This window comes from Lepisosteus oculatus, chromosome 11 (assembly GCF_040954835.1).
Source record: "Lepisosteus oculatus isolate fLepOcu1 chromosome 11, fLepOcu1.hap2, whole genome shotgun sequence".
Lineage (NCBI taxonomy): Eukaryota > Metazoa > Chordata > Actinopteri > Semionotiformes > Lepisosteidae > Lepisosteus > Lepisosteus oculatus.
The window spans coordinates 38337102-38349961 of record NC_090706.1 but is presented as its reverse complement, the minus strand read 5'-3'; the positions used below and the strand labels follow the sequence as shown (position 1 = coordinate 38349961).

The window sequence follows — 12860 nt, the reverse complement described above, 5'->3', positions numbered from 1 at the left end:
CACATTACTTAGCATTTGAAACAAACTTGTATCTGCCAAATAAGAATGCAAAGCACTCAAAAAAGAACAAGATCCAGTTAAGGATCCCGGAAAAGGGAGCAGCAGCACAACTGTTCACTTGGAAAGGCCAAGTGAGACACAGATTCTGGATTACAGCTGCTAAGGAACAGTTAAAGGATGAAATGAAATAACTCAGAGAAACGTTTAGATGATGACAAGGTGATTACTAATTCAATAAGTTATTTCACTCAGGTGTTTAACAAGGAATAAACAGACCACATGCCTCAGGCTGAGGAAAGACACAATTTTTCTCTTAAATAATAATCGGTCCGATGAGCCAGAAATGTGGAAGTGCATTTAAAACTGAGAACAGGAAGCACAGCTTTGCACAAAGGGTTGTGGGAGTGTGGAACAATTATCCAGCCACGATGTTGAAGAGAATTCCAAGGTTTCCTTCTAGAAACGTCCAGATACGATCCCCAGATCATTTAGCTAATGAGCCATTAAGCCCAATGGCCTAATCTCATTTGTAAACAATTGTTTAGGTTCTCTGAAGGGTTGACAGATGAATAATGCAACAGAGGACTACAAATTGTGAGTTTGGGGGTGGGAAAATGGGAATGGAAAGGCACCCCACGATATGATCACCCCCCCCCCCCCAGCCTTTCTTTCCACTAGAGGTTCTTGCTCTCGACTAGCACACTTGAAGTGGAAGGCACAGTGGTTAACACTGCTGCCCTGCAGCATTAGGGCCCTGGGATCAATTCTGGGGGTGCTATGCTCCCTCTGTTCACACATGGATTTCTTCCGGGCGCTTTGGAAACTTAAGGGTAGGTCAATTGGCTTTTGTAAACTGGCCCTGGTGAGAAGGTGAGGCTGTTTGTGCTTGTGCCTGTGTTTACCCTGCAATGAACTGACATCCCACCCAGGGTGTACCCTGCCTTGGGCCTGGTGCATGCTGGGAGAGGCTCTGGCTCCCCCACAACCCTGAATTGGATAAAGAGGTTAGATAACAGATGGATAATACCCAAAGTGGCTCTCTCATGGCAGTGCAACAAAACATCAGCAACTTGTCAGGATCTTTGGAAAAGTTTTTTGTTTTTTTTCCCCCCATCAGTATTAAAGCTGATTCAAGAAATGTTAACTCTAAATTCAACATGGTGTTGTCAGTGGGATTACAACACTAGGGACATACAAAGAAGGGCAGAAAACACTCATTTTGGAGTGGAAAACATTCATCTTTGGGTGCTACTGCTGTTTTTACACAGTATCAGTAAGATTAGTTTCAAACAGAATTGCCATGTTACTTAATGAATTAGTTCAGGAATATTTGTGTCACCGGTAGCACATATCTCACTCCATTTCCTTAATCTAATCTAAATGGACAGAACCCTGAGGGTTAAGTGTTCCTTAATGTACGTAATATTGTGTCAAATTTTCTTTCTCACGATTCAAATGCTTGAGGAACACTTAAGATTTAATTGTTCTCAACACAGCTGATTAGAAGTAGGTGGAGACCAAGCAAACATGATACAGTATTACAGTATGTCATGAACAGATACATGTTCATGATACTGTATTTCATATCTGCAATAATTCTTTTTGTCTGTCCTAGGAAATGTAGCAAAAATATTAAGGGTGAGAAAAAAAATGCAGTCAACCCATTTTATTTTTTTAATGTAATAAACTTGCAAACGTTTTGCAATGACTGAAGTGTGACAAATCCCTTACATCAGAAAGAACTCTAATTGACAACTTGCTTTCGAGCACGTCATTTCTTCACGATCATAACAAATCAAAACAACACATTTGTGTAACAAAATGTATAACCACGTGCCTGAGAGTCTGGTGTGATGGATCAACAGTCATGACGTAAGAATGTCACATTGTTTTCCAGTGATTAAGCTACTTTGAAAGCAATTTGTTTTAACTCAAGCATTTAGCTCAACACACTATTTGACTTCCTTGTAGGCTTTTATCTGACAGTTTTGAGAACCTCTGCTTTAGTTGTAACTAAGGATATTTGTAGAGAGAGTTATTTAATTTTTGATGGTGTACTTCAGTACCCATATATATATAGTTTTCAGGAGCTTAGTTCTTACAGCCGCCCACACGTTTCACAGAGAGAACCTGCAATGAAAGTGCCGTAAGTAATGTCTCCTCGAATCAGGCTGTGGTGAACAGGTGAACGTCACTGCTGGAGCTGGAGCACTGGGTCTTCCTCAGAAAGGGGTCATATTCTGTCCTCTCTAGTCAGAAAATGGTGGTCTTTTCACTTGTTTACAATGAATAAAAACGAGTTTGGTATTTCACAGATGCCATTTTAAGTGTGTTTAATCCAGTTATTGGTTTCTGGCATGTCGCTGTTAAAAGCTTTCCAATCAGAAGTTAAGCTCCTTTCATTTTCCTCCTTGAGTTTGGTGGTCATCTGACAGACCAGCCTACCAGCAGCCTGACGCTCTGAGCACAGGTAAACTGGCCACCTTGGAGACGTCTAGGTTATCAGAAAGGCCTTCAGCACAGTGGGAAATTGGCTCACCTTTAAAAAAAACTATTTGCTGTTTTGTATTGGCTAGCATTATTGAAAAGACAACTCATTGACTTCCCCATCTAGACATCAGATTGTCTTTTTCTGAAATAAATAAAAAATGTTCCAGGTCTACAACGGTTTAGCACTTTCTTTTTGACAGCAGTGAAGTTCAAGCACAGATGCCTTGCTGAAATACTGTAGTCTTTGATGATCCCATACATGGTACACTATCCTTACAGGACAGGACGGGACAGTGGCTCTGTGGCTCAGGATCTGCTCCTGTGGCTGGAAGGTTGCCCGAGGAATCCTACTCCTTTGGGCCCCTGAGCAAGGCCCTTAACCCCCAACTGTTCCAGGGGCACCGTATAAATGGCTGACCCTGCGCTCTGACCCCCAGCTTCTCTCCCTGTCTGTGTGTCTCATGGAGAGCAGGTTGGGGTATGCGAAAAGACAAATTCCTCATGCAAGAAATTGTATCTGGCCAATAAAGTGATCTTATAACACAAATTCTTCTGTACTGTCTACTGTGCAGACTCTGCAGTCCTTCTTCACTCCAGTTTGTTAAACTCTCAACCCCTGGTCCTGGAGTGCCACATTCCAGCACCAGCAGTCCCTCGGAGTCACTCTTAAACCATCAACTTGGACCAAGCAGGTCAGCAGGATGGTTTGAGAGAGTGTAGAACAAGCTACCCAGCCCTTTTGCTGAAGTTGATAACCCTGGTTTATTCAGGAAAGGGCTGGATGAGATCCTTTGATCTAAATGAGAGGCTTGACTGGCAGAATGCTTTCCTCGCGTTTGTAGACTTTAAGTTCTTTTAATTTGTTCAGTGACATAGTTCAGTGCTCCAACACCCCTTAGGTCTCAAGGGTACGGTTGACCTTTCATGTTTTGGCTGACCCAATTTGCTCCCTCAACACCAATTGAGTACCCGCACAGCCTGTTGGATTGTTGCTTTTTAAGACGAAGGTTTGGCACCGCAGGTCAACACCTGCCAACATGACGCCCTCCAGCCCGGCGAGCAGACTTCATGACAAACCTCGGCTGATGGATTACATTCGCAAATCCGCGTAAATCACATTCCTTAAATAATAAAAGAGTCTCCAGCTGCGACGCCGACAACCCCTCGCACTGCAACGTGAACACGGAAAACCCGACGTACAGTATATGCGTTATCGAAAAACGCCATCATCACATGAATTCAAACACGCCAAACTTACTTTCGAGAAATATAAATAAGCACCTTAAGTTGCAAGCATCTATTTATTTCTTTATCGTTCCGACCTCTAACCTTACTACAATGATCTCTAAAAGCATGCGTGGGCCATGAAGACCGGAACGTTACCGTCAGTCCCACGAAAGACTCATGACAGGGCTGAACCCGTACAAAACATTGCAGTGTTAAGCTCGCTCCCTGTCAGGAATCACACAGAAATCCCGGACACACCATTAAGAGGAGTCGTGAACATGGAAAAACGCCATGTCGGTGTCCCAGATGGGAATCCACACAGAAATGTCTCAACAGCTGCGCGGGTAAATCGGTTCGTACCGTCCGTACCCGAGCAGCGGTTTAATAAAATACTCATCGAGTGGAACTCCAAAAATAATACACAAGTTAGTGCTTCTGTTTAAGGAAGACAGGATACAGCTAATTTTAGCGATAATCGCACAGTTTTTAGATCTCGAGTCCGAAAAACAACTTTACGTACTGTAAGTCTCATTATACTCAGTCTTATTATCGAGCACCTGAGCCGATTGGCGATTGGCTTCAGTCTTTATGAATAAAATCCTTCAATAATTGTGAAAAGAAGGGCAAAGTTCAGAAATTACTCCCTAACATCTCAAAATTACGTTGATGTGTTTAGAGAAAATACGTGATTTGTTTTCCCCAGCAATTTCTTCAACTAGCTACAGAGCAAAGAAAAGCACAAAAAAGAAAAGAAAACCTGTAGCTACAGCACAATAATGTGCTACATGTAAACGAATCCTATATTATTTATACAGTAATAGAGTCATAATAAAATAAATAGTCGAAAGTATGGATACACTACTTGTCCTTTCCAAAATAGGAAGCATTTAATAAAACAGAGGTATATGAAAATGCCTCACTCCATTCGTGGGACTTGGGTGTATCTGACTCATTATTATATTCCTGCTCAGTGTAGTGACACCGATCCTTTCGGACTCCAGCGGCAGAATACAGTGCCTGGAGAGGTACTGATCAGCAATGTATGCACGCTGAAGTCCAGAAAATAGGACAGGCTATCTCTACACAAGCTGCAAAAAGACCCCAAAAAAATAACCACCACATTTGTGGTACGCATTTTGTTTGCTGCTATAACACACCGATGTGAAGCCAGAATAAAGATGTAAAATGCATACCTATAAACGATTTCTGTGTTGTATTTCCCATTATATCTTCTGCCCTGATAAGAAGTGAATTCCAGTTATAAACATTTGTCTTTCTTCCATTTATTCATGACGGGCAGAAATGCGGATTGTAAATCCTCTTCAACGGCGCAGGTTTTCAAGCCAGAGAATCTCGAACACGCTCATCTCCGAATGAACTGTGAAGCCCCTCCAGCTGAGCCGCAGTTGCTGGTATAGGAACATACCCTCCCTCTCCCAGTACCGGTTTGCTCCTAATAGCTGTTAAAGCAACAGCATCCGCCTTGCTTTGAGGGAAATGTACCACGGGCGGAAGAGCGCTCTTCAGTAAAGCCACTGGATTTCGGTTTTTAAAAAGAGGAACGTTTTGCCCCTGAAGAGGCTCTCAGCGGAAGAGTCTATACAGTCAGCGCCGAAGATCTTAAATATCAGCAAAAAATACTGGCCAAAGCCATTGTCAAAATCATTACACGTCGGGATAAACCACGGTAAATTAGCACCTCGGTTATCTATAGATTGTTATATGACCGTACACTACTTGGCTAGTGTAATGTCATAACGTTCAGTAGTGATAACAACCATCTTAACTTGATGAATTTGATGTCTTTTGACTTGTCAATAGAGACATAGGCTTGCAAGAGCATGGTTTATTCGGCAAGACTTAAAACAAATTAAATTTGGTAAGATATTAATAATCAAAACTGGTTTTATAGACAAAAATGAAAGTATACTGTCAGTGCGGACACTAAAATGAACTTCTCATGATGTACAAGAGTGCATGAAAATGTTAGTCCTTGTTATAGCAGCGCTGTAGACTCACCGCTGCACCAGCTGTGGAGCGGCGCGGCGGTGACACCGCGGCTCGCTGGCGTTCCCCACGGGCGGGGATAGCAGACACTGAGCTCTCCTCAGGGGGGCTGGGGGGTTTCCAAATGCCAATCCAGGGTTTAAAAACGCTAGACACGCCGTCAGGAATGCGCATCGAACGCTACCTGTTGTCGCGGTGTCTGATGTCCCCGATGTTGTCGGTGTGAAAAGAGCTAGTTAGGAGGCTTGTGCAACCGTCTCTCGTCAGTCAAGCGACAGTCGGGCTCGATGGCTTCAGATGCGGTCGATCTAAAGACGCTTTTCTGCAGGACGAAGCAACTGGAACTTTTAAAAAAAATATCCTGAAACAGTAAAGTGCTGACGGAGAGGATAAGGCTCTCTTAACTGACTGAACATCCTGCGGGGAGCAGAACGGAACCGTAGGACAGGTGTCAGCCCCTCAAATGGCTTGTTCAACACTGTTTTCCCAGGCTTGAGCTTGGGTGAGTCAATGGCCAAATTAATGACAGTGGATTAGTGAGTGCCTCTCCTGGCTACACACTTAGCTCATTCTGACCAGTTTAATACGTGTTCGATGTTTTTTTTTCCCTCTATGGTAAGACGTATAGAAAAATCGGACGAAATGTTTATTCTTACCATCTACAAAAAACGACAACAACAATTTTTTTTTAATAGTCACGTAGGCAAAGCGTTTAAACTTCCTTATTAAATGATCATGCCAGAAGCGGGAAGTCTCTAATTGTTCTTCAGAAATATCTTCGATACTGCAGAAATCAAAGGCGGCTCTGGGGTTTCTCATGACCAGCACTCACGGCTATTGTATAGAAGGGTAGACGTGTTGCATTTCCTTTAAATCCTGCAGCTTTGAAGACTACTAATCGAGTTTACTGCGGCTAAAATGTTCTTGGATTTCTCACAGGTCGCACATCATGTTATAATACTCGTTCTGTTCCTTCGGGCTTAAAAAGATGTGAAATTGTTTTTGTGTTCAAAACTGTAAGACCACCTGTTTTATGTGCAAGTGCAAACATCAGTTTAAAGATCTTTAAAAGTATATGCTTCCTGTGGATTCCTTTAAAAATGACATTGCGTCACTGCGAAAAGTTCATAAAGGGCCTTTAGATGCAACTGGAAAAACAGATTAACTCAAACCAGTGCAAAGAATCTTAATAGGGTTTCTTACAGTGTGGTTTTTCTGTTAATACACTGTGAGTTCCATCCTCCCTATATTACGGAGACACACTACACCAAAACTGTTATTGAACTGATAGTGGTAGAGTTCAAATACAATAAAGGTAAAAAAAAAAAACTGAACTCTTAGCATGCAAGCATCCCCTGTGTTCTGGATTTTTCATCTACATACCTGCTGTCGGCTCTATTTGTTTTTACAAATCGGTGCATTCAATATCTAAGAAACACTAGGGAAGCCTGGGCTTGGTCAGTGAGTGGTGAGGGAAGATCTCTAAGCAGAATTACTGCAGTATGGTAGTATGCAGATGGTGTCATTGTCAGTTTTCCATTTAGACTAGAGAGTGACACCACATCAGCACCCAAATACCAAGATGCCTCAGCCTAACTCAGTGCACTTTCATAACCCTTGCCTGTCTGAATTCTCTTAAATGCAGCTGACTGGATGATGTCCTACAATGTTTCCACCAGGTGGGCAACACCCAAGAGTTACCTGTATAACACTATATGCCGATTGTGCTGGTTAAAACCAGATTAGACTGCAAATGCATAGTTGCACTCATAGGCTATATATGTCATGTGTTCCTAGTTTGTTCCAGTAGTTCATTTGTTTCTTAGTGCGGGCGGCAGTTGTCTTCTCTGCAATAGTTGCAATTCTTCACACTATTTTAAACTCGGGGGAAAGATAGATTGAGAATAACAGAAACAGCATCAACACCGTTTTAGTATTGGAGTCACTGTAGTCGAAAACGGAGTCGCACTAAAATAAAAACAGGGCACTCTGCTACTGTTGCTGCAAAAAGCCTTACTTCAAAAGGAGATGTCCGACGTGCAGGGGGGATCGGCGATATTCCCACAGCAGTGACAGAGCTGGAGCTGACTGAGTAATCCCTGACCTGGTCCGTGACACAGACCCTGTGGCCTGTCGGACTGCTGGCGGGGACAGTCGCATAGCTTCCCGGCCGGATGGGGACCCAGATGTGAGCGCTGTCGGAGGCACAAAGTGGAAAAGGGTTGAGGGCTCTGACGGCACACATTTCAAAGACGCCCCCGTACAGTCCTTGTTTCACCCTTGGGTGGCGAAAAGGCTAGACCATTGCTGATTCCCAGCTGGCCCGTGGCTGGAGTGGGGATTAAGGGGGATATACTGTAAATAACGGGAATGACGGAGACATGACTGATGATTCCATCTTAATCTACGGATTCAAAAATCTAAACTACATGTGTTCATGGAACCCACGCAAGCCCTGCCTAGGAAATTCTGCCCACCCCCTCTCTTCCTTCAGATCCTACTCCTCCGGCAACCTTGACGGCTGAGATGCTTTCAAGCTGTTTCCTGGCTTCTGAACTGCAGCCGTGTCTGAGGAGGTTTGGCAGAAGCGACAGCCCGATCTTCACAGGCAACAATCTAGTAGCGTCCAGAGACCACTTGGCCTCTTCACCTCAGTGAGGTAACACTAGAAATGCCTTTTGTCTTTGGCTTTGTGTTTTCATTGGCTTCACTAAGGCTCCGCAGCACTGGATGTGGAAAAAGACCAGTGTGTCCTATTTTGTATCTGAAGTCTGAGGTTTGCCAGTTGAGTACCATAGGTGGCAGATGTCATGTTATTGAGGATGAGTCATAAGTGGGTGTACTCTAGTTTCTCCATTTGAAAGCAAAGAATTTGGAAGCATTTTCCCCTGAAACACGTACAATCCAAATTGTGAGATTAAAGTTCAGAGGGATCTAAGAAACCACTCAAGACCTGAAACTTTGTGCATGATGCTCAAGATAAACGAAAATCAAATCTATGGCAGGGTTTGACTGATCTGCTCCAAAAAAGGTACATTTAGGTACATGAGAGATATATGCACAGTATACATACATTGTCAGTTCTAATGAAGTTGTCAGAACACTGAATTACTGTTGGGGTTCTTCTCTCTGCAACGAGGAAGCTATAAAGTCTTACAGTGCTGAAAGAAAATGCTACCTGATTGATCACTACTATAGAGATCAGGACGATAGTCTATGTGAAGCAGTTACTGTACATATCCTCCCCACTTCCCTTAGTGTATATACTGTATACGATAGATATACACTAAAATGTATATTTGCCTATTTCAAAAAAAGCTAAACCTAGGCTATATTTCTTTTTAGAAAATGAGAAAAGCAGCTACTGGGAAATGGCACAAAGAGTAACTCACAAATGTCAGAGATAAGATAATTAAAAAAACTGTGTGCCCAAGAATCTTCAGCACAGAATATGAGTCATAAACAGGAGCTGACAGCAGCAGTAAGAGGCGACACTGTAAGATATCATCTGTCTTTTTTGAGATCTAACAACACATTTTCAATTGCTTCTTATTAATGCATTTATTTACTTCAGCAGTCTAGGACAGAGTTTCCATTAAATGACAAACAAAATACTATTCGAATTACTTAGCAAAGACAAACAACACATTGGCTCTCTTCCGCCTTCGTTTTCCTATTTGGCTCACAAAAGGTTTTTTTTTGTATGTTAATTATTTTTCCAAAAAAATGACAGGATAGAAAGTAAGCGCTTGCCAAGCGAACACACTTCCAATAACAAATACACCTCAGGCACGACACAGGAATGGTAAACTTCAACACGTGTGCTCTGGGACAGCTCAGGTTTACAGTGAAGAGCAGAAAGGGGGTTTTAAAATAAAGAAGTATATTTCTGGGTGGGGAATGTGACAAAGTCCTAGTGAAGTCAAATGAAGGCATTAAAGAACAACCTGCCAGCTTCTTCAAGGGCATTGGAATAGTCCAGTCTTACCACAGCAGTTATGAGGAGCTCATTTTTCTGCAGTATGTCAGCTAGAGTCTAAAGGGATCGAAGCTACTGTGATGTTCATCTGTGCTCCACACACAAGCCCTGATGGTGTGTTATGAGTGGGCACAGCACTATTTACATTACAAATGATCAGCGCTAGTTCCATCTGTTAGCATTTATGACAGTAGCCAATGAACACTTTGGATTCATAAATGCAGTAGAAGAAAACCCAGATCCTAATTTTCCACTGTGTGCAAAGTGCCCACTCTAAAGTAAACAAATTAGGTGGGCACCTTGCCCACACTAGAAACTCAGACCCTTGCTGTACTTTCATGTTTCAGGAGTCCTGAGTTACTTGCAATGCTTCTCTTTACCAGGAGCAGAGATGCCCGAAAATATATGGGTTTTTGTTCTGTTAATCCGTTTCATTTATAGTTATTTTAGTCACAGATCCTTAGATGCTAATTAAAAGATAAGAATGTGGGGGATTTTAAGTGAACCTTGGACCTAGGCCGATGAACGTGCCAGTAAGAAAATTTGTAAGTGGTGTCCCCCAACATTTAGGGCACACTGTCCAAACGTCCACATCTTAACAGTACAAACATTGTAGCGGGAACAGTGGTGGAAGATTTCTAGGTTTAGGAGGAGTCTGGGGAGCAGCAGAGCTTCCACAAAGCCCTGACGTTCAGCCCCCTCGTAAGACAAATTAAATAAAATTGCTCGTGGGAAACGTTGCACCCCCAGTTTGCAGCTCCAGCACCCCCAAGCTTGCCTGAAGTGACACGCAGTGTGTGATCATGTGTCCCTGGTCCCTGTGGGAAATGGACAGTCACTCCCTGATGAGGAAGTAAGGAGCCCTTGTAATGTGGTGTGTGTGCGAAAGCCGAAGGGTCCAGCCTGCATAAATGTCTCCACAGAACAAGAGCTGCGCCTCTCTTCCCCCACCACAGACAGACCTCATGTCCCAGGAATGCTCTGAAGAAGGGTGGCTGCAATAAATGCCTGTGATGTGCCCCACTTCTGATAATGGTATCTTTGTTCAGTGTGCGGTGGCTCATGAGGAGGAAGGCTCCATTTTCTAAAGTCAGGCCCCATTCCAGAATCTGCAGTTAAGTGGTGTACTTCATCTCCTGTCACAGTCTGGCAATTGATAAAGCTCACTTTTCAGGAAAGTAATGCTGTCCTCTCACATGGAGTACAGAGAAACACACTGCACACTGCCACTCTGGATGCAACTCATTTCCTCGAGGCACGTGTGCATGACAGCCTTTCCCGTTTGTTTTTGTTGGTTTTGGGAAAGCGCTGCTCGTTGATACCAATGAGATGTGCTTCCCACTGTAACTGCGGAGCTCTGCAGCCTCAGCGTCCCTGGAGTTGCACAGTCAGCACGTGCTATAGATGAAAATCATATCGATCACGTTGAAATAATACTCTCCTCCAGTGTTAGGGGACTTTGTCACGTGATCAGCGCTGTTTCTTACAACTTTACGCTGTGGAGTTGACAGCCTATACAGGAGTGATAGTTGGGTCACGAGTGAAAGCCATAGCAGGTTGTGTCCTTGTTACGCCCACTACAGTAAGATCAGGAAAGCAAACGAAAAGCGAACACTCCTGTTAAAATAATACAATACAATCAAGCAAGGACACAACAAAATCATGTCAACCTATAACTCAAACAAACAGGCTGCAAATACATAGAGGAACAAAGCAGAACACATGTGAGTCAATCATATTTATGTGGTTGAATTCTTGTTCTTGGAGGGCTTTGGTCTTTCACATGACAACTGAAAAGAATCAGATACTCACTGCGCATATCTGATACATAAATATACATCTGTTACATAAATATAGTTCAATAAGGTGTTTCTCTAGATTCATTAGTCATGAGAAAAATAAAGCTTCAAAATTTAAACAAAAACATAATAGTCTAATAAATTCCTTACTGGTCACAGCCTGCAGCGGAGTTGAGATATAAGATGAAGGAAGGAGAAAAAAAAGAAGTGTTTATCCCTTCTCTCATGTTAGTGCAAAAGATATTTAACTGAACTGTAACAAACATCCTGCTTATTCTCACCATTGTCCTCCTGGTAGTGAACAACATGGTGCAGTCTTCAGAAAAATAGTTACACATCTTACAGACAACATTCCTTTATGTAATAAACATGAGAAAACCCAATCCAAAATGTAAGTTTTATGGTACCCAGTCTTTTCTGGAAACCTGGGAGAGAAAGATTAAAAGAGCGTCGCAGATCTGCAGTTGACCGTGATTTGCTATCATCAAAGTTTACTATAACTTTCAAACAGATGTGGCCTTGACACATTTAATAGATCAGATGGCTAAAATGCATCTCTCCATAGTGTAGGACACTAATGGCTTGTGTTCCAGAAACAAAAGGGCTTTTCTGGTTTATAAAGCTCATGACAGAATGGTCAACATGGGGGTGAAAGTCACTCTGCGTGTAAGAGCAGACAGCCAAGAGCAACCGCAAACTGAACCCCATTGTTGTTTATTAAACCTAAAACTGAATTTGTAATGGCTCTCTTGTACACTGCGTCTGACTGGAGGCAAGAAAGTAAACAACCGGTTTGTATTGCCAGGTTATGAATTGAACCAGTAAGCACTTTTCAGCTGTGCTTAAGGTGCTGTGTATTTTGCACTTACATTTCTTTTAGTTTTAAAATGCCATCATGCCTCAGTGTCTCAGTGAATACAGGGTATTCTACATAAAAGACAACAATTATTAGAACATTAGAATATTAAAAGATACAGAAAGATTTTGTTAATAAAATGACCACTCCTTATACATTTGCTCACAGGTAGTGCTGAGGCACAATAGATAGCATTAGATTATTTCAGAGCAATACAATCAATCTATATACTGTACATTAAAAGCGTACATAAACAAAAGGTTCAATGCATTCTGATCTGAAAACAGAAGGAAATGGTTAAACAGCAGAGACACCATTACAGGTTACTCACTTTGTCTTTTGCAGGTAGAACAGGATGGATGATGAAAATCAGATTGAGTAGTTTAAATAATTCTGCTTCATGCTGTGGTTTCTGAAAGATCAGGTGAAGCAATTTATTTCCTTAAGTCTGGATTCCTTCAGCAGTGTTCCATGTCTCGTTTATTTAAGAAAGTTGTTTTTT

At 42.3% G+C, this 12860-nt stretch overlaps 1 protein-coding gene across 2 annotated transcripts in view; it reads right to left on the bottom strand.

The window, feature by feature from the left end:
• neurl1b (neuralized E3 ubiquitin protein ligase 1B) overlaps positions 1 to 12860 on the bottom strand; it is an 88201-nt gene that overhangs the window by 25576 nt on the left and 49765 nt on the right. The window contains exon 1 of one of the 2 annotated variants that reach the window (XM_015349921.2): positions 4911 to 6176. The exons of the other annotated variant lie outside the window; for it this stretch is intronic. Within the exon in view, the coding sequence (XP_015205407.1) occupies positions 4911 to 4941 (31 nt within the window). The 5' untranslated portion in view covers positions 4942 to 6176. Of the gene's footprint in view, positions 1 to 4910; positions 6177 to 12860 lie in introns of those variants that run through there. 2 annotated transcript variants of the gene reach the window in all.